General features: G+C 37.3%; 3 protein-coding genes and 1 long non-coding RNA gene across 11 annotated transcripts in view; 3 read left to right on the top strand and 1 right to left on the bottom strand.

Annotated features, from left to right (window-relative positions):
* LOC127421244 (uncharacterized) overlaps positions 1–19,152 on the top strand; it is a 69,700-nt gene that overhangs the window by 28,143 nt on the left and 22,405 nt on the right. The gene's annotated exons all lie outside the window — the stretch shown is intronic.
* LOC127421240 (transcription termination factor 1, mitochondrial-like) lies at positions 923–3,920 on the top strand. Its single transcript, XM_051664118.1, has 2 exons — positions 923–1,021; positions 3,307–3,920. Exon 2 carries the CDS (start codon positions 3,311–3,313, stop codon positions 3,899–3,901), a length of 591 nt encoding a protein of 196 aa, XP_051520078.1. The 5' UTR covers positions 923–1,021; positions 3,307–3,310; the 3' UTR covers positions 3,902–3,920.
* Positions 5,654–17,885, top strand: LOC127421223 (tRNA-dihydrouridine(47) synthase [NAD(P)(+)]-like). 3 transcript variants are annotated; one of them, XM_051664084.1, is made up of 15 exons: positions 5,654–5,703; positions 6,472–6,543; positions 6,617–6,869; positions 7,041–7,466; positions 8,967–9,050; positions 9,178–9,219; positions 9,319–9,471; positions 10,356–10,472; positions 10,582–10,647; positions 13,032–13,142; positions 13,223–13,319; positions 15,499–15,574; positions 15,657–15,845; positions 16,158–16,286; positions 17,404–17,885. In XM_051664084.1, the coding sequence occupies exons 2-15, from the start codon at positions 6,494–6,496 to the stop codon at positions 17,474–17,476; spliced, it is 1,866 nt and encodes a 621-aa protein (XP_051520044.1). In that variant the 5' UTR covers positions 5,654–5,703; positions 6,472–6,493; the 3' UTR covers positions 17,477–17,885. The 3 variants fall into 3 exon arrangements, with proteins under 3 accessions (XP_051520044.1, XP_051520043.1, XP_051520045.1); XM_051664083.1 differs by lacking the exon at positions 5,654–5,703 and having other exon boundaries at positions 6,416–6,543; XM_051664085.1 differs by lacking the exon at positions 5,654–5,703 and having other exon boundaries at positions 6,416–6,543; positions 7,041–7,499; positions 8,991–9,050.
* sema6d (sema domain, transmembrane domain (TM), and cytoplasmic domain, (semaphorin) 6D) overlaps positions 6,619–19,152 on the bottom strand; it is a 36,225-nt gene continuing 23,691 nt past the window's right edge. For 3 of the 6 annotated variants that reach the window (XR_007893962.1, XR_007893963.1, XR_007893964.1), the window contains 3 exons: positions 18,202–18,336; positions 17,885–17,925; positions 6,619–6,755 (listed from right to left, as the gene is read on the bottom strand). Coding sequence is in view for 1 of the 6 variants with exons in the window: in XM_051664078.1 (XP_051520038.1) it covers positions 18,296–18,336 (41 nt within the window). In the remaining 5 variants the exon portion in view is untranslated. The other 3 variants (XR_007893961.1, XM_051664077.1, XM_051664078.1) reach the window with 3 other exon arrangements.

Genomic DNA, 19,152 nt, shown 5'->3' with positions numbered 1-19,152 from the left:
TATTATAGAGATCTCATCTGTGATCTCATCTGGATATGAAGCCCAATGCATCCTGAATATTATAGGTGTGAGGAAAACATGAAACTTGTGTCTAAAATGAACAGTAAAGGAAACGCAGCAGTCTTACATGGTATCACTCACACTGACACTCATTTTAATAATGAAATGGATCTGAGCCTGTATAAAATATGCATGAGCCGGGGGCTCATCAAGGCACATACAGAGAGTGATGCTGGAGTGGAAGGTCCTGTGCTCAGCGGCCCGTCTCAAGTGTTCCAGACATCTGGCATCATGAGCAGAGAGAAACAGCTCATTGTATGAGTGATATCATTATACAATATCCTTGTGCCAACATGCCCAATTCTCTGTCTCTCACTTTCACTCGATTTAACACGGTACATTAACCAAAATCAGTCCTGATCATATGTCAAAATACTGTGCTTTTATCATCTAATGCATGGACAGACATTATTTAAAACGTATAGGATTTTCTTTAAAAGTATTCCAAGATTTTACGATGTATTTCTAAATATGGTACATTAATGGCATGTTAAGTTAAATGTTATTAATACAAATATTATAGAGTGATACTGAGATGATGTAAGTCTTCACTGTACATTACTGTCTCACATATGTAATCATGCTACCAACACAGTATTGTTTTGTAAAGGCCACTGTGTTTTTAACAGGGCTGAATGCATGATGCAAACAACTGTACTGCTCATTGTAGTTCAGTAAATAATGCTGTTTTCTTGCAGACTATTGGCCTTGAAGTGGAGGCTGAAGGGAGACTTTAAATAAATCATGTAAAATGATCGTGCAGCGCCATCATGCGGCAGTCACAGTGCACTGCACTCAGTGTTGTTGCTTTTACTCCCAGACAGCAGGTGGCGCTGTGACACAGTCTGACCAAAGACAAAACCGCCAGAAGAAACAGGAATAAAGTATACATGTTTATGCTACGTCATAATAAATAATGATGTTCTAATTATTTCTAGTGAAGAAATTTGAGAGTGAACAGGTAAGACATTTCAAAGCTTTGTTCATTTGTAAATCAAAAGTAGAAATGTTGTGGATTGTTGAATCAGTTTTGAGAGTTTACGGCTAATTTAAAGGAATATTAAATACAATACAAGTTAATCTCAATCGACAGCATTTGTGTCATAATGTTGATTACCACAAAAATTAATTTCGACTCGTCCCTCCTTTTCTTTAAATGTGTGTTCCAGTGAGACACTTACAATGGAAGTCAATGGGGTCAATCTGTAAACATTAAAATACTCACTGTTTCAAAAGTATAGACACAAGACATAAACAATATGAGTGTGTGTGTTAACATGATTTTAGAGGTAGAGTTGAACCGTTTCTGTTCAATTACATTTATGCCAACGCCGTTAACCCTAAAACGCCCATAAAACGACGATTTAAACGACTTTTCAGCTCAAATAATACATGAGTTTAACAGAAGAATTAATGTAAGTGCTTTTATAAAATTATAATCTTCACATTTCTGCCTTTAAACCCCCTAAAAATTACCCCATTGACTTCTATTGTAAGTGTCTCACTGGAACCTCCATTTCTGCTTCTTCTTCTTCTTTTTTTCTTCTTTTTTTTAAAGAAAAGGAGGGATGAGTTGAAATAATTTTTTGTGGTTTTGCCACAAATGCTGTCAATAGAGCTTAACTTGTATTGAACCCGGAATATTCCTTTAATGCACTGTCACTGTCTGCTTTGAAATGGACTACTTGTAATTAGTGGTCGACCGATATATTCGCAGAGGCTGATAAATCTGCCAATATTGTGACTTTTTTAATTATCAGCATCGGCCAATACATTTTTCTGTTTGGCCGATTTGTTTCTTGAGGGCGGCGAGAATCACCTGCTTGCCTGTGACGTGTCTGAGACATGTAAACGACCAGTCACGGTTCATTTTGTTGTTACGTGCATCGTGTTACTACAATAATAGACCGTTGTGTGACACAGCGTCATTTAAACAGTCCGCATATCAGAGCCGCAGCAGACGTGTTTGAGCTCATAATGTTAAAGTGCTCGCCTGTTTCATTCTGCCTCCCTCTCCTCAACAGTTCCCTGTAACTTTAACTGTCTTATCTAATGATATAAAGGCAAATATCAATAACACTAATATCATATACTGTCTGCAAATATGCACATATCTCATTTAAACAGATATAATAAACCAACCTCACAAAACTTGAGCAGATCCAGCATCCTGTTGAACGCTCATATAGCTTCCTCTGAAGGACGTATTCTAACAGTCCTCAACAGTTCCCTGTCACCTTTCTAATGATAAAAGGCAAATATCATTAAAACTAATATCATATACCGTCTGCTAATATGCACATATCTCGTTTAAATAGATATAATAAACCAACCTCACAAAACTTGAGCAGATCCAACATCCTGTTGAGCGTTCATCTAATATCTTCCTCTGAAGCGCATATTCCATCAGCCAGAATCAAAACTTCAGGATCAGGATCAAAAGTTCCTCCTATTCACAAATCATGATGGTCACTCCTTGACAATCCAAGCTGGCGATCCAGGCCGTTTAAACTATCAGGAGATTGAGGGTCATGCTGGATCCGCACGAGCGTGTGAGAGCAACTTCAAGGCTGCGTCCGAAACCAGGACAATGCTGCCTCCAGAGGCTGTATACGGAGGTACGATGAAAATAAGGTGTTTGGAGATCAGTTTCTTAAGAGTTCCATTCATTCAAAACAGATGTTAGTTAAGCCATTAACTGATTAGGTAGCAAGTCAGCTGCCTACGTTTTCGGATGCAGCCCAAGATAAAAGCGCGTCACGTGTGCTAAGAGTAAATGTCATATTCACTATGCACTGTATGTACAATTGATTTGATTCGGTATTTTTTGAGTAAATGTGATTGTTAATGTGCACATGCCATCCATGGTTGCTGGACTACTGTGTGTACTGTTATTTCTAATATATTAACAATTTCTTCATGTGCAAATAAATTACTAACATTTGGACTAAACAGAAATCTGGAGAAACTGCTATCTACCATTTAAAATACAATATTATTTTTTAGTTTTGTGTGAAATTGAGTAAATATAGTGCTAAATAAGAGTTTATTATTTTTATTTAGCAATTTTATGTTTATGTTATTAAATTGTGTGATATATCGGCATCCTAGGTAGAAACAAGATTAATTCATTAATAGAAGATTCAGTAGTATGCATAGAATCTGCAACCTGAGCCTTGTCCCAGTGATTCCTGCGTAAGACGTGCAAAAGCTACTAATGTCTGCTCTTGTCATTTCTGATCCAAGAATCATGGCACAGAGGCAGATCCTGTCCCTGCTGTGGCCCGTGAGGAGATGTGGACTATGGCCGGTGATGTCCCGCTCTCACTGTCAGAACATCATCACGATCTCTCGGTTCTGCAGCTCCAGACAGATGAACCCTGAACCTCCTCCAGTTCACCCAGAGAACGAGTCTCTTCTGGAGAATCTCTCCAGCATGGGCTTGGACCTTAACATGGCCCGCCGCCGACAGCCAGGCGTTCTCCGTAAACTCCTCACCAACGAACAAGGTGTCGCCTACTTCCTGAAGAGCAAAGGTGCCGACCAGGAGACCATCGCCAGCATCATCTCTCGTTTCCTGCGATCCATCACCCGCTCCTGTCAGCACCTGGAGGAATGCTGGCAGCTGTGGAGGAACATTTTCAAGAGCAACAACGAGGTGGTCGGAATCTTGTCGCGCTCGCGCTCGCCCGAGTCCTTCTTCCGTTCTAGCGACAACGAAAACCTGGAGAAGAACATCGCTTTCTTGAGATCTTTGGGAATCACTCCTAAAGATCTACACCGGCTGCTCACAACAGCACCACGGACGTTCTCCAACAGCGTGGAGCTCAACAGGATATAAATATTTGTTACTTTGTTTAGAAATAGCAAATAAATATGTATTGGAAAATGGACACATAAATTAGTTAGATAAATATAATGCACAGACAAACTGAACACTATGCATTCCTGTATCTCAGCTTGTAGAGCATGGTGCTAGCAACGCCACGATTGTGGGTTCGATTCCCAGGGAACACACAAATTGATTCATTGTATACCTTGAATGCACTGTAAGTTGCCTTGGATAAAAACATCTGTCTAATGCATACATGTAAATGTAAACTGTGTATGTTATGTGCTCAAGAACATTAAAAATCTCTGTATTGTTTTAAGTCTGTTCTTGTGTTCATTCCATAGGGACTATATGACCAATACTCCATTAAGACTGACAAAAATTTATAGAAAATATCGAAATAAGAAAATATTTTTTTTTTCTTATTTCAGATGGAAAACAATTTCGTGCATTGTATTCTGATTGGTGAGATCCTGTCAGAGTGTAAAAGATCAGAAATGCAAATTAAACATTAGAGGTCGACCGATAGTGGATTTTGCCGATACCGATAACTAAGGTGTTGGGAAAGGCCAATAACCGATTAACCGGCCGATAGTTTTTAAAATTGATGTATAGAATGTAAAAAAAATATATATTTTTCTTCTTACTATGACGGGCACAGACAAAGAGTCCTAAATGAATAAAATCCAAGATGCAGTTTATCGTTAAACCAAAATAACCAGAAAAAATTTAAGATTTGGTGCATAATGTGGGACTTCTAAGTATAAACAAGTCCGAAACACACCGAGGACTCTTATTTTGAAATGACGAAATGATGAAAAAAATATCGTCAGCTATTGGCATAGATTTTTGCCAATAACGATAGTTCCAAAAAGGAACTATCGGCACCGATTAATCGGTAAAACCGATATATTGGTCTACCATCACAGAATTCGGAGTAAAAAAAACAATGAATAGAAGAGCAGCTTGCTGTGATTTATAAATTGCACATGCTCATGCCGCAGTTTTGTTGCAAAGCCCTAATATACATACTGTATACACACACACACACACACATATGAGGGAGCTGTAATGTTTTAAAACATTTCAATGATGTAAAAAAAAATATTTTTGCATATAAAAACAAGGTAGTGTTTTGTACATAGATTTTATTTAATATTTTACAAATAAAAAGTTTTGAAGTTTTCAAAAAGAATTAACATTTAAAATATAATTTTTAAACTATACATATTAACATAAAAAAATATAGTTATAAAAATCATATAATGTAACAAAATAACATTAAATATTTAATATATTAATAAAATAATAATAATGATAATAAAAATAATGATAATAATATATAATATTATTTTATATAATTAAAGCTGAATTGTGTCATTTCGGTGCCACCGAATACTTCCGTTTGTCAAAAACTAGTCCCGCCCCCAACTCACGCCATTGGTTGAGTCAGTGTTGTTGCGTCTTGCTGGATGGGGTCGCTCAAAAGAAACAGGAAATGTAATAGTGCCATGAAGACACAGTGTTTACAGTTTTGGAAAAAATTAACCTATGATTGGTTTACTTCTAGTCCTCTCTGCATATCAAGCAAGGACAGGAAAAAGTATTTGAACACCGAAAAAGTTACACAATTCAGTTTTAATATTATACAGTTGGCATTGGCTGCCTGCAGTTCCATCACTAACCGCTAGATGTCTCCAATGGCACACTCTAAAGCGGAACTGTTGTGCAGTTGCTAATGTTTCCAACCGGACACACTGACGTGTTGCGCAGCTGCAGTCGGCTTGTGCAAAGAGAAACTACAGCAGTAGGTATGTGAAGATCAGCAGAAATGATAAGTTATTAATCTGCACTGGTTTCACAGCTGCTGTGTAATTCACATTTAATGAGACATTCTTCAGAAATACAGTACTTTTCGACTGTCATGCTCTTAAAACACTTTTAATCTCAGAGAAGAGAATATAACCTGACTCTTACAATTAAACACCCTTTTTCTGCTACTTCTGCTATATCTAAAGGACCTCTGTTCTGACTGGATAACCTGTGCATATGGGTACAATTCACACTGTCTTACATCAGGGCGGCGCAAGATGCTGAATATTAAATAAGTGTTGATATGTGGGCGGTCATATGTTAATGAGTTGCGGTGACGCCTAGCAGTGCGGATGCAGCATAATGCAAACGTGATAGTTTTCAGTTACCGATGCCATTGTAGAAATGTGCAATGCACAGTCAGATATGATTAATTTAATCCATGAGTTAAAAGTATCCAATAAGAGGGCTGTTACTGAGATTATGTGAGTAGTATTCGTCTGGTCATGTGATCATAACATGGCAGCCCCCATGAGGGGACCCTCTCCATGTAGATTTAAACAGCTTTTATAAGATCACTGGTATGACTGGAGTGAGTGCTCATGATTTGATATATATGTTTTAAAATGACTTAATTTAATTAGGAGTAAAACATTTTTAATGATGAAAAAAATGCTGAGTGCACCTTTAAGCTTATTTCAAAAGAGCAAGAAAGTTTTCCATCATATGATCAATTGAAACACGTTTCACTTGTGAATGTGTCACAGGTTTGTGTGTTCCACTTTCATTATGGATTCTGCTGTGGAGGCCGAGAAAGGAGCTGCAGCTATTAAAGAACAGTACGTTTATCTGATTGTGTTGATCTGATTATATAGATCCCAGATTTTAATGTCTCATTCTGCACTTTAACAGGTTCCTCACCACTAAAGAGAAGTTCCATGAGTTTCTGGAGTCGGGCTGGCAGCGTCAGAAGGGTGATGATGTGGACCGAGACGCAGAGGAACCGTCAAGAGAACCGGAGCAGAAGAGGATAAAGCTGGACACTGATGATCTGCAGGATGGAGACAGAAGAGAGAAGAAGAGAATGAGAGGACAGAACAAATCCAGACCGCACATGAAACCTCACATTTATGAGGACAGAAGACTGTGTCCATACGTCATTCAGGTATTCACACAAACACAGCGACAACAGAAGTAGCACAATAAAATCTCATAAAAAAATCAGCCATTTTTGCTTGATTTCACAAACTGAAGACCGAGTCTGAATTGCTTTCTGTAATCAACAATATGTCGCAACTTGCGAAGTTATAAAATGCAAGATCCGTGTCTCTTCCAGGAGCGAGAAACCAAATGCATTTACGGTGATAAATGTCGCTTCATCCACAACGTGGCGGAGTACATGTCGACTAAAGCAGAGGACCTAGGTGATCAGTGTTACCTGTACAACACTTTTGGCAAGTGTCATTATGGAGTGACCTGCCGGTTTGCTAAAGCTCACGTGAGCCCAGAACTTAAGAATCTAGTGAATGAAGATCTTTATAAAAGCTTCGCTGACACAGTGACGGTCAGAAACAACCTGGACAAAGAGCAGCAGAGACGCTTGCGGAAGAAACAGGTGTGTTTCAAAGGTGCGGAGGCGTACCTGAAGACCATCAACAGAGGAAAGAAACCAGACAACAAGAGCAGAGATGAGTGTTGTAATGTGAAAGCAGAAGAAACTCAGAGCTGCTCTGGAGATGTTGCTTCTGGTCAAGAAACAAAGGTGCAGTTACACTCTTACTGTAGAAACATGAGAGTCAACATGAAATCAAAATTCACTCAATTTACTTTCTGTTAAAGAAGGGCCGCTTTACTGTTCGCTGTCATTTTTCACCGGCTTTACTTTTATAAGTTGCATGAAGAAAATATGAAAATGTGTCAATGGGGCAGATTGATGCTATCTGTTGAAAAAAGAAAAATAACATGACTTGAAAATCATGTAATGACAATAATAGCCAGTAGATGGCGGCAGTGTGCTATGCTGCCACCTACTGTGTAGTAATTCTAAGGTTTCTCTCAAGTTATGCCTTCAGACATATTTTTAGACATTATCAAACTATTATTTTTCAAGGTTTAGCATTTGTTTTTGTTTGTCAGTTTTTGCAATAATGTCACATTATGCTTACAGCCAAACCTGACCTGGTATTACAAAGAGAAGACATTTATTTCAAAGATCAAAATTTCATCCCAAGTAAATTGATAATAATGTCAAGAAAATGATCAGTTATAAACTGATATGGACTGTGAAAATTCAAATAGTAATTAATACAAAATAGTAACTGTTCTGCATTGTTGCTGATTAATATATTGTATTTTGCAAATAAAAAAAAAATTGCCCTGATTTGAAGTCTTTCCCATTCATTTCCTATGGTCGGTCAATTTTGACCGCGAACAGCAAAGGTGTTGCTTTTTTTTATTTATTTTTTTATGACCACTTATTATTAAATCAAGTCCAGCTTTTTTTGTGTGTTCAGATGGCAAACGGAGGAAAAATCGCCAAGTCAGATAAAGTCATTTTTAATACATCGGAAAAGGGGATTTCGGTCAAAAATGACCGAACAGTATAGGAAGGTTAATACATGTTCCTGGTCTTATTGTGAATGATTATGATAAGTATACCAGTACAAATAGTGTTTCAGGACCCCTTGTGATGTATTCCAGAGCTTTGCAGATGAAATCCAAACACTATATATAGGTATTGCAATTACTGAAGAGCCACATGTGTCACTTAATAAGTTTATTTTTGGTCTTCTGAAAATAAAGACATTGTACATTTAAACATTATTTGTACTTTAGGCCTTTGTTTTGGTGGACAAGAAAAACTAGCTTCATACCATGTGACTCAAATTTGTTTTTTGACCATTAAAAAAAAAAGTGCAATATTTTACAATTTGTGCATGGAGCCACATTGAGGGCCCCATATCTCTACAATGTAACAATACAAGGCTTTAAACATTTAAAAGCAAACAGAAAAGTTCATTCAGAACCAGCATCTAAAAGGATATTAAGATATCTTTAAAACTTCTGGAGTTAGAGGCGCTTAAACTTTGGAAAAAATAAGTCCATTTTTGGACTCCATTGGCAAATAATGCAACAAGAGGTGCTGAAGTCAACTGACTTTAATAATGGATCTACCTTTGTCAAGTCAAATTGATCTGTATAGTGCTTTTCACAACAGGCGTTGTTTCAAAGCATGGTTAATGGTAAATTATTTGAAATGCAGAACTGTGCGGTTCCTCCTGTGAAGACTGTGGGGCCGATAACTGATGCTGACATCATCAAACTGCGACCATGTGAAAAGAAGCAGGTATGTTTGGCTCAGAATGGCACACTACCATACTATGCAGTATGTATAGTATGTGCACAGTTTGCAAAGTTGTATAATTGTCCCATTTAATGAGGACTTGCATTTGTCTATTTTTCTCCAAACTCAGGTGGATTTCACAGACAAACTCTATCTGGCTCCTCTCACCACAGTAAACTCACACTTACTACAGTATTACTGTTATTTATAGACCACATCCATATGTTATAAAGCGCTTGTGAGAAGCTGCTTGTGTGGTCTTTTCTGTCAGTGTGGTAATCTTCCGTTCCGGCGCGTGTGTAAGCGGTTTGGAGCAGATATCACGTGTGGTGAAATGGCCATGTGCACGAATCTCCTGCAGGGTCAGGCGTCAGAGTGGGCACTTCTCAAGAGACACGAGTGTGAAGATCTGTTCGGCGTTCAGGTAAACCAGTCACAACAAAACCTTAGACATATTAAAGGGACAGTTCACCCCAAAAATGAACATCCTCTCATCATTTACTCATCCTCATGCCATCCCAGATGTGTATGACTTTCTTTCTTTTGCAGAACACAAATAAAGATTTTTAGAAGAATATCTCAGCTCTGTTGGTCCATACAATGCAAGTGAATGGTGACCAGAACTTTGAAGCTCCAAAAAGCACATAATTGCAGCATAAAAGTTATCTATAAGACTCCAGTGTTTAATCCATGTCTTCAGAAGCGATATGATAGGTGTGGGTGAGAAACACATCAATTTAACCCTTACGTTGCGTTCCGGTCATTTTGACCCGGACGACTTTTTTTTTTTTTACTTAATCTAATTGGAATAAAATTCCAATGTTCACACATGGTATCTAAAAATACACACAAAAAAATACTACCATTTAAAAATATTTTATTTCACTTTGTTACACTTGTTGTTTTCCCGGTCAAAAATGACCGGCCATTGAAAATGAATGGATTATACTACAAAATACAGAAATATTTAGTGTTCAGGAGCATCCCAATCCTTTAGATGAGCACATATGTGGATGTGTGTTTACACACAAAGTCCTCGGACATGTGCACACACACAACACACACCCACACAATGTGTGTTGAGCCCTCTTGTGCATCGTCCTTCCATGTACACTCTTTCAGGGATATTTCAAGATCTACTCGTCATATTATGTTGTGTTTGGGCTCATTTGAATCAGGATAGTCTGCTGTAAGTTACGTTATGTCATTGTCTATGTTAAATGTATGTTTCGGGAAGTAATAAGGAAATGTAATAATGACATAATGCATAATAATTTGTCAACTAAAGAGAATAATGTTGTGTTGCAGTTAGAAGGTTGTTTTCCCGACACTATGACCAGGTGTGCGGAGCTGCTCAATCAAAACATTGATGTTGATTTTGTGGACATAAACTCCGGCTGCCCCATTGATCTTGTTTACAAGAAGGTAATTTACAGTAATTACAGTCACATTAAAGGACGCACTATTGCGGCCAAACTCACTGCAAGATGAGCACTTTAGAAATATCTATAGTGAATAACTTTTGTTTCATCAGGGAGGTGGGTGTGGCCTAATGACACGAGCCAACAAATTTGAGCAGATCGTGAGAGGAATGAACTCTGTAAGTGTCTCATATCCATCAGCAGTAGAGACCGTGCACATCACAATGAATTATGTTTAAGGGAGTGATGGTGTTTTTGAAACTAATGGAGAGATGTTCAGGTCATGTTTCACCCCAACATCAAATGAATAAAGAATAATGATATTTTGCATAAAGAAAATTATGCCTATTTCAGGGTGATTTTCACGAAAATGTCCCAGTCAATTTTACTTGTATATTATATATTATAGAAATTATATTTTGTATATAGAAATCAGACCATTAAGATTTTTTCATTGTGGTATTTTCACATTGAAAATTGTAACATATTGAAAATCATGTAATGACAATAATAGCCAGTAGATGGCAGCAGTGTTCTATGCAGACACCTACTGTGTAGTAATTCTAAGGTTTATTGCAAGTTATGCCTTTAGATATATTTTTAGACTATTATTTTTCAAGGTTTAGCATTTGTTTTTGTTTGTCAGTGTGACAATTCTGCACATTTTACACCCAATTGTCATTACCGCAGTAAGCTGAAAGATGGGTATTATAATATTCTTACTCCTGCAACGTAAAATTATATGTCATATAAATTGTGATTTATTTCAACATGATAGTAAGATTTGCTGATTTTCATTGTGCAACAGCATCTGTTAACTGTAATACGGTAACTAAAAAAAATGTGTTATGGTAATGAGAATCTTCATTGAAAACAATGGGAGAAGTGAAAGTAAAACATCCACATGCAATGTCATAATGGTCCTAAATGTAGGCTTCATTTCTTTATGCAAAATAAAATGTCATATTATTTCTGTATTGATTTGGAGTTTAAAACGACCGGGGCATTTTCATGACTGGTTTCGTGAGAATCCCCTTTTAGGACCTTTAAGAAAAGACCATAATGCATCCTGACATGTTTGTAATTCTCATTCAGTGCTAATTACTGTAATACAGTTTTGTTTTTTAGATGAGAATAAAATAAAGACAGCACTAAATTATGAATGAATACAGTTTAAATAAAATATAATTTGACTTTTCACACTGATGAGAGTTAAACAAATTGTCACGTAAATAATGTCACAATGCAAAAAATCTTGGCTTAAAAAAACAGGCTTCATTGTATTTAACCCCTTGAACTCTGCGGACACGCCAAATGCATACGATAAGTTTACGCTTAAATTGTAAAAGTTCCAGAATACGTCACTCATATTTGGTATCACTTGAAAGCTGAGAATCTGAACTTTTCAAAGAATATCATCACCTTTGCATTTGTTATATAAAATAACAAAAATAAAGCCTTAACATCTTTGCGTCGCAAATGAGCGCCACCTAGAGGTGACGATGTAGAAATGTGCGTATGAGTAACATTTTTCCCATAGCACTTAATTAGACAAGTCATATATCAAATGAAAGCTCTAGTTCTCAGGAATGTGACCGTGCAGTTTATTTTAACACCATAGTTCGAATAATTATCAAAAGAATCACAAAGTTAAATATGATCTCTGTAAGACAACAAATACAAAGTCTCACGTCTGCTCTGTAAGTTTGCTTCTGTAAGTCCCAAAGTAGCCAAAACTCGATATCACCTCTTACCTTAGGCTGTTTTCTTCAAAATTAGCCATGTTTTACTTGTCTGTGAGCTTGCATGGTAAAATAATCCCATGTTATATCTCTGATGTCCAGAAAAAAATTTGCAGTACAGCAGAAAAACCATGATAAACAAATCTTTGGCAAAATATGTTATCAACTGTTGATAATTAAATGTATCATTTTAAGTTATGATATATCACACGATAAATATCATTGTAAGCGAAGCTTTACATTGACCCCTAGATTGAGCTTATAGTCCACTCAGAGGCCGAGATATTTGATGAAACAGTGGGAAACACCTACATTTTAGATCTGTATATTGTGTTGGAAGGTGATAGATTATTGTATTATTTTTCCTAGTACTTGCTGCCATCTAGTGGAATGAAATAAGACCTTTTGCAGGGAGACAAAGCAAACAGAACCAACATTACATGCTTAGAAAGTTAGGGAAACAAAAACAAAAAAGTATTGGAATTTATTTGTGAAATTTTGGGTTTTTTCTGTAAAACGAGATCTTTTTTTTAATTAGTCCACTGTATGTGCAGGCAGATGAAAAATTGCAGGGGGCAGCCAATAAATGCACAATAGTAGAATAGGTCAAGCAAAACCTAATTTCTTATTTCCTCTTTTGATTTTGGGGTGAAATATGAGCTGGATATATTCTTGACAGGTTTTGTGAGGTACGTCCATGTAACTGCATCTAAATGATGTTGGACCATTGGATTACATTCTCAAATATCTCAGAAGCTCAGATCATTAATCACTAAACTATTCAGTCCTTGTTGTCATGTGTGATATTTGCACTTCTGCAGGTGCTGGACGTTCCTTTAACTGTTAAGATCCGTACAGGAGTCCAGCAGAACTGTAATATCGCACACAAGCTGATCCCAGAACTGAAGAAATGGGGCGTATCACTCATTACGGTATGATGGAACTGTTGGCAACTTTTAGTTGTTGGGGTAATGATTGAGACTTTTAGTAACATTTTACTCTCTCTCTACAGCTGCATGGCAGATCACGTGAACAGTGCTATACAAAGGTGGCCGACTGGGAATACATCGACACCTGCTCAAAACTCGCCGCTCCAGTACCGCTGTTCGGTAAATACATGGACTGAAGAATTCAGATATAAATCAAAACATTCATCGTGTTTCTCAATAATGATAATTATTTTAATTTCTTGAATTATTGATACATTCTGAGGACATTCATTCATTTTCAATAACATCAGCTGTAAAGCAAATTGGATAAAAAATTATAAACAATTCTGATAATTGGTGGCATAAGAAATTAGCTCTTAGTAGTTCTACACACAAGTAGATATGTCCAATTCACAAACGAGTTGTTCATTTGAACCGATTCTTTTTAATGATTCAGTTGAACGATTCATAAAGCTTTGTTGATCAACCAACTGTAAGGGATGACTTTGTTTAGGAATAAAACTGTGAATGGGAACAATTAATATTATGAATAATTAACATTATTATAAATATTGAGAACACTATTGTTAATAATGTTGTTTACAATAATGTTGAAACAAAGAGCGTCTGACGCAATCTATATAACCTAATGGTAAAAATACTGAGATAAACAGCAATTTTACTACAAAAATTAAATGTAAAATGCCACGGGGTCTTCCGAGAACACAACTGAGTGATGACTTGGTTGTAAATCGTTTTTACAATCGGTTTAATGTTACAAACTGTCCGAATGAAGTGCAGTGCTACTGCAAAAACCTGATTTTTTTTTTTACACAATTAATTGTAGTTAAACCAGTTATTTTAATTAGTCAGCCTTCAACTTACACTTTGGGAAATGTTATTTGAATTGGTGCTATTTTAGTGCATTTCTATCTTTATACTGTGGAAGGCTTTGGAAAATGTTAATAAAGCATTGTTACATATTGTTTTTTTTCTAAGAAGGAAATAAGTGCATTTTGACAGGCAAAAAAGTATATGTACAGTATTATTTCAGCACTTATTTTGCCCAAAATATATATTATTATTATTGCTTTTGCATTAAAACACAAATTTTAAAATCAAGAATAATTAACTCTGGACCATAGAATTAATGAAAATTAATGCACACAAGTGGTAATGCATCCATAATGCAAAGTGTTATTCCGTTTATACCATGGCTTACCCACATACATATTTCAGCACTAAAATATAAATTATAAATATAAAATACAATATAATAAAATATAAGATTAATCACGATTAACCATGAAAAATCATACGATTAATCGCAATTAAAAAAAACAATCGGCTGACAACGCTAGTCAGTCGAATCATGCGATTAATCGTGATTTAAACATTTTAATCGACCGACAGAACTAGTCAGTCGAATCATGTGATCAGTCGACCGACAGAACTAGTCAATTGAATCATGCGATTAATCGCGATTGAAACATTTTAATTGACCGACACAACTAGTCAGTCGAATCGTGATCAATCGACTGACAGAACTAGTCAATTGAATCATGCGATTAATCGCAATTTAAAAATTTCCATCAACTGACCGCACTAGTCAGTCAAATCATGCAATCAATCAACCAACAGAACTAGTCAACTGAATCATGCGATTAATCGCAATTAAAAAATTTCCATCAACTGACCGCACTAGTCAGTTGAATCATGCAATCAATCGACCGACAGAACTAATCAATTGAATCATGCAATTAATCGCAATTAAAAAATTTCCATCAACTAACCGCACTAGTCAGTCGAATCATGCGATCAATCGACCAACAGAACTAGTCAACTGAATCATGCAATTAATCGCAATTTAAAAATTTCCATCAACTAACCGCACTAGTCAGTTGAATCATGTGATTAATCGACCGACAGAACTAGTCAACTGAATCATACGATTAATCGCAATTAAAAAATTTCCATCAACTGACCGCACTAGTCAGTCAAATTATGTGATCGCAATGTAGAAATTTGATTGCGATTAATCGCATGATTTTTCAGAGTTAATTGCGATTAATCTTATATTTTATTATATTGTATTTTATATTTATAATTTATACTTAAGTGCTGAAATATGTATGTGGGTAAGCCATGGTATAAACGGAAATAACACTTTGCATTATGGATGCATTACCACTTGTGTGCATTAATTTTCAGTAATTCTATGGCTCAGAGTTCATTATTCTTGATTTTAAAATTTGTGTTTTAATGCGATACTGTAATATATATTTTGGGCACAATATGAAATGATATAACTGCACAAACCTCACAGGTGTTTCAATTATTGTTGTGTTTTTCTCTGCAGGTAATGGAGATATTCTGACTTATGAAGATGCCATGAAGGCCAGAGAGACTGGAGTATCAGGAATCATGGTGGCCAGGTCAGTCTGATGGAGCTGCTCTGATTAAATCATCTGTGTCGGTTCTGGTGCCTTCTGAAATGATCTACTAACTGTCCTGCAGGGGTGCTCTGATCAAGCCGTGGCTCTTTACTGAGATTAAAGAGAGCAGACACTGGGACATCTCCTCCAGCGAGCGTCTGGACATCCTCAGAGACTTCACCAACAACGGCCTCGAGCACTGGGGCTCCGACACACAGGGTGTGGAAAAGACACGCAACTTCATGTTAGAGTGGCTTTCCTTCCTGTGCAGGTTAGTGATGTTTTGTAGATGCGTAGACTTTTGCAGTACTGTAGTTATATAGAGTTCTGCTACCTGATCCGTGCCCAACAGGACCGGACACACTGACGGGTTATATGCTCAGTTTTTCCATGTATATGTTCAGACTTGCATCAGATTCACACAGTGAGAGATGACGAGTTTGGTCGTAACATGGGCCGAGTTCAGACTTCAATTTAACACCCATGAAGACCTCTCTAACATGTTTTTAAGGTGTGTATAAATCGATCCATCATTCTGATTGCATCCATCATTTGTGCTGTCGTTTTGTAAATGTACATTCAGGTATATTCCGGTGGGTTTGTTGGAGAGAGTACCGCAGAAGATCAACGAGCGTCCACCGTTCTACATGGGTCGAGATTACATGGAGTCTCTGATGGCCAGTCAACATGTGGGCGACTGGATCAAAATCAGGTGACACACAGATCACAAATCACTTTAGAGTTTCGCTTTTGATTTTAAAGATTCATTTGGCTGAATTTGATTGGTGGGTCATAAAAGTTTCATTAATGAACTAGATATGTAAAGTTTGTCAAGATAAACGTTGATGCTTGCTTGATAAAGCCTGATCTGAAAGTTTTAAAAGCTTGAAGTTTAAAGGTTTTACAGTATTTATTTAGATATAAATAAATATGTGTGAGAGAATGAAGGGGTATTTACACTCGGATAGTAATCCGATCAGCAAAAACGCATGAAGTGACCAAGTGTAAATACCCCCCGATAGACACTTAAAGGCCTTGAGTGTGTTTGATTATATGTACATTTCTGACAGTTTTGGCCAATTTGAACGTTCCATCATTGTAAGTCTGTGGGATTTTTTTCTGCCCGCTACGGGAAAACCAGTTAGAAAAGACATGGTCGGGGGTCTGGGTATCTCAGCGAGTACTGACGCTGACTATCACACCTGGAGTCACGAGTTCGAATCCTGGGCGTGTTGAGTGACTCCAGCCAGGTCTCCTAAGCAACCAAATTGTCCCGGTTGCTAGGGAGGTTAGAGTCACATGGGGTAACCTCCTCGTGGTTGCTATAATGTGGTTCTCGCTCTCGGTGGGCTGCGTGGTGAGTTGAGCATGGATGCTGTGGAGAATAGCGCGAAGCCTCCACACGTGCTATGTCGCCACGGTAACATGCTCAACAAGTCACGTGATAAGATGCGCGGATTGACGGTCTCCGATGCGGAGGCAACTGAGATTCGTCCTCCACCACCCGGATTGAGGCGAGTCACTACGCCACCACGAGGACTTAGTGCGCATTGGGAATTGGGCATGAGCAATTGGGGAGAAAAAGGGAGTTTTATGATTTTTCATCATCCACTGTGGGAAAACTGTAAGTCCGATCAGTTAGAAATAATATAGCACACTATTCCAGAACAGTCTCTGGGAGTTAGGTTTAGAAAGGTTTTGGAAAAACTCCATACTAAGTTTGTAGAATTACTGTAATTAAAATACATCTTTTTTAATTGCTATTTTTCATATTTACGAACATCACATTTACTTGAATACTTTTACATTTTCTTCTTTCACATCTGCAGTGAAATGCTGTTGGGACCGGTGCCCAGAAACTTCATTTTCCTGCCCAAACACAAAGCCAACGCTTATAAATGACCGTTGACTGGACAGTGATGTCTGAACTGCTGAAGATTTTATTTTTGTTAATTTATACGTCATTTGAGGAGTTTATTTGTGATTTTTCCACATAAAGGGCAGTTTTATTTTAAACAAATGTATTTAAGTTGTTAAAGACTGAATAGGTGTGTGTTTGATATGAATGCAGAATGTTATAGAAATTAGTTAGTAGCACTGGCCAATGAAATAAAACTTCATGCTGTATTACCAGCGTTGACAACTCCATGATAATCCCAAAACCCAGATAGAAATCTCTTTTGATAGACTGATCAATTTAATAATAGAGTTTCTGTGACTGGTTCCACTCTGCATTACGCTCACAGCAGAAACGACTGCATATCTTTACTGATGATGATGCAATGAATGTTAATAAAGTGAGATACTCACACATGACTGCAGCTCACATTCATCATCCGTCATTCAGAGGTCTGATGAAAGAAACCATGTGTTGTTATGAAACCCATGTTATGAAGAATTGACAGGTGGCATTCTGTATTTCTGCATCATTTTGTAATTGTAGTGTTAAGCAGGAAAGCAGAATTGAGCAAATTAATTGAGTGTTTACAGAACACATGATATTAATAATGATGAGTGAATTCAGATTACAGATGATCACCTGAAATAATAACAATAGATATCTCAGAACATAGTGCTCTTATTAAACAAATATGAACATTAACAGCATAATATTCTGTAATACAAACCTCAGATGAACAGACACTGCACAGATGGGTGGGGTTAGTCTGGGGGGGAGGGGGGAGGAGTTTGTGTCAGAGGGAGGGGTTAGTGTCAGCATCTTCACCTGTGGTCTTTTAACTCTGGTCCCTTTGCTAAAATACCTTGCAAGGCACAAATGAATACAAACACATTAAAATGAGTCCACACAGCTGTTCATATAAACATTGATATTACAAATATCAGTATCCCTGATTTCAGATAGTTATGCAAAATCATGTGTGAAACTTAAAACTCTCTCTCTCTCTCTCTCTCTCTCTCTCTCTCTGATAACACACGAGTGTCTGTTCAGTGTTTGCATTAAAAATGTCAAGCAGTCTGATGTGATGCTGGTGAGATACTGCAGCAGAGCGCAACATTTACCCTATGGAGAAAATGAATGCATTTTTATTTCTGGAACCAGACTGTTGCGCTCTATTAGACGCCACCTGGGCAGGAAGTGAATGTGCTCAGATGCACAGAGGCAGCTTGTGTCGTTTCCTGTTCCCATTCCCCTCTCTTTTTGTGTCCTGTAACCAATTCATCGTCCTCTCATTATTTAAAGTGACAAAAGCCACAAAATTCTAAAGAATTATTGCTGTTGCATAGTATTCAGTGGCACACGAGTGCTGGATGGTGGTGGCGAGCAGGGCCGTAGCTAGTGGGGTGAAAGGTGGAAATGATTCTAGGGGCCCACAGGTCCAGAAAGGCCCCACAACAAATTCTAAACTGTATTTTTTAATAGGAAACGGGACCAGAGCAATATACAGTCAGGGGGCCCAGAATACTTTGCTACAGCCCTGGTTGTGAGTTCAGTGGTGCTACAACTGCGGTATTTTCATCCAGGAAAAGAAGCACAAAAGCAGCTGCATTTTTCTGAAGTGGAATCATTCGGAAGATTTGTCTCATAATGCCATAAAATGTTGTTTTTGGATGAAAGT

The sequence above is a fragment of the Myxocyprinus asiaticus genome, chromosome 30 (assembly GCF_019703515.2).
Source record: "Myxocyprinus asiaticus isolate MX2 ecotype Aquarium Trade chromosome 30, UBuf_Myxa_2, whole genome shotgun sequence".
NCBI lineage: Eukaryota > Metazoa > Chordata > Actinopteri > Cypriniformes > Catostomidae > Myxocyprinus > Myxocyprinus asiaticus.
Note: the sequence above shows the minus strand (reverse complement) of the source record. Positions and strands in the feature narration are given on the sequence as shown.